This window comes from Fragaria vesca, unplaced genomic scaffold (genome assembly GCF_000184155.1).
Source record: "Fragaria vesca subsp. vesca unplaced genomic scaffold, FraVesHawaii_1.0 scf0510315, whole genome shotgun sequence".
NCBI lineage: Eukaryota > Viridiplantae > Streptophyta > Magnoliopsida > Rosales > Rosaceae > Fragaria > Fragaria vesca.
The window spans coordinates 1-1,659 of record NW_004440790.1 but is presented as its reverse complement, the minus strand read 5'-3'; the positions used below and the strand labels follow the sequence as shown (position 1 = coordinate 1,659).

The 1,659-nt window shown below is 39.1% G+C and overlaps 1 protein-coding gene across 1 annotated transcript; it reads right to left on the bottom strand.

The window, feature by feature from the left end:
- Nucleotides 1-566: 566 nt before the first annotated feature.
- On the bottom strand, nucleotides 567-884 carry LOC101311817 (glutathione S-transferase U17-like; the record flags this gene model as incomplete). The annotated part of the gene is made up of 1 exon (XM_004309259.1): nucleotides 567-884. A coding segment is annotated over exon 1 (318 nt), but the record flags the coding sequence as incomplete, so codon positions are not given.
- Nucleotides 885-1,659: the final 775 nt, after the last annotated feature.

Sequence of the window (1,659 nt, the reverse complement as noted above, 5' to 3'; positions counted from 1 at the left end):
GTGTATATATATATATATATATATATATATATATTAAAAAATAATATTTACATCCTAAATGGGTGAGGATGTGAACGAATATCAAAATACCATACTCGTCCCGTACCCGATTCAAAAATCCGAATACTAAAGTTCCCCATACCCGTCACTCGTTTATCCCCGTGTATCTCCCTCGTTAGGGTCGAATACCCGTGGGTACCCTACCCGTTGGGGATTATTGTCATCCCTACAAACAAGTCTCCAAGTAGATGGACATATTATCGAACTAGCTCTACCAAATTTATCAAAACAATTCTCATCCAATTTAAAGTTAGCTTCTTCCAAACTTTTAGAGCAGAATGCATTCAGAAACCTAGGTTACACATATCAGCAAATTCTATAGATATTTCAAGAATTATCATATAACTTGTTTCACTGTTTGCCTTTAACCATGAATGTATATACTTGTTCATCCTCCATGCACAACTAGCATCTATGCTCAACCAAATTACAACACTCAAACAAAGAAAAGTAAATCACATAAATGAATGGATCTAAATCATAACCAAATAATGTAAACAATATACCTTCTCATCGATATATGCAGCCCAGAATCTAGCAATGGTGCGATCGTAGGGATCAGAGGGCAGGATCGACGGGCCAGAGGCCCAAGCCTCGTCGATGTACTCCACAATGATAAGAGATTCACAGATGGGTTTGTCATTATGAATCAGAACCGGGATTTTCTTGTGAACAGGGTTCGATTTGAGCAGAAGCTCGCTCTTGGTTTCCAACGTCTCCTGAAGAAACTCATACTCTACAGACTTGACGTTCAAGGCAATCCGAGCCCTCAACACAAATGGGCACTGCCATGCTCCTATAAGCTTCACATCATTCTTAGCCATGATCAAATTTATGAACTATGTTCCAGGTTTTGGGTTGAATGAGAAAACAGGGGAAAACAGAGCACTGATATAGGAGTGGATGGTCAAATAATTGGATGGGAAGTGAGGTGTGAACGTAATGAAGGTTAGGCAGAGTGTGTGAATTGGCAAGGTTGGAGAGGATGAGAAATTTAATTTTTGTAGACTAGTGTTGGTGATTGTAGTCGGTAGCAAGAAAATACCTCCTCGACCCACGATGCTACCAGAAGCTCAGCATGGGGCAGACCGAGCATGCCTCATCCTAGAGGTCATTGCAGTTTGGGCCAGGCAAGAGGCACACAGCAAAGAGCCAAGTAAATGAACCATAATAGCACATAATGAACCATAATGAACCATAATGGACCATAAATAAATGAACCATAATGAACCATAATGCTACCAGAAAAAAATCCACGTGGGGTTATAAATATAATGTTAAAGTCAATCAAAATGGTAAAAAATCTTCTAGTATTAAATATACTTCACCAAACTACATCACTGGCTTTATCATCGGAGAGAAAAAGACCGGAAAGTCCCAGTCGGTCTCTTCTTGCAGGTAACAAGCCGGTCGAGGTCAAAAAAGAGGCCACGCCAAAGCTTCTTCAAGGTCAACGGGATCTTACAAAAACAATGATTTTATAGGGTTGCAGTGGTCCTAACGTTTGTGAAAATGGATGGATGTATTGATGCTTATTGAGTTTTTAGTTTTAAAACATAACATATGTTGCAAAACTTCAGTTTTTGCCTTTTTTATCTT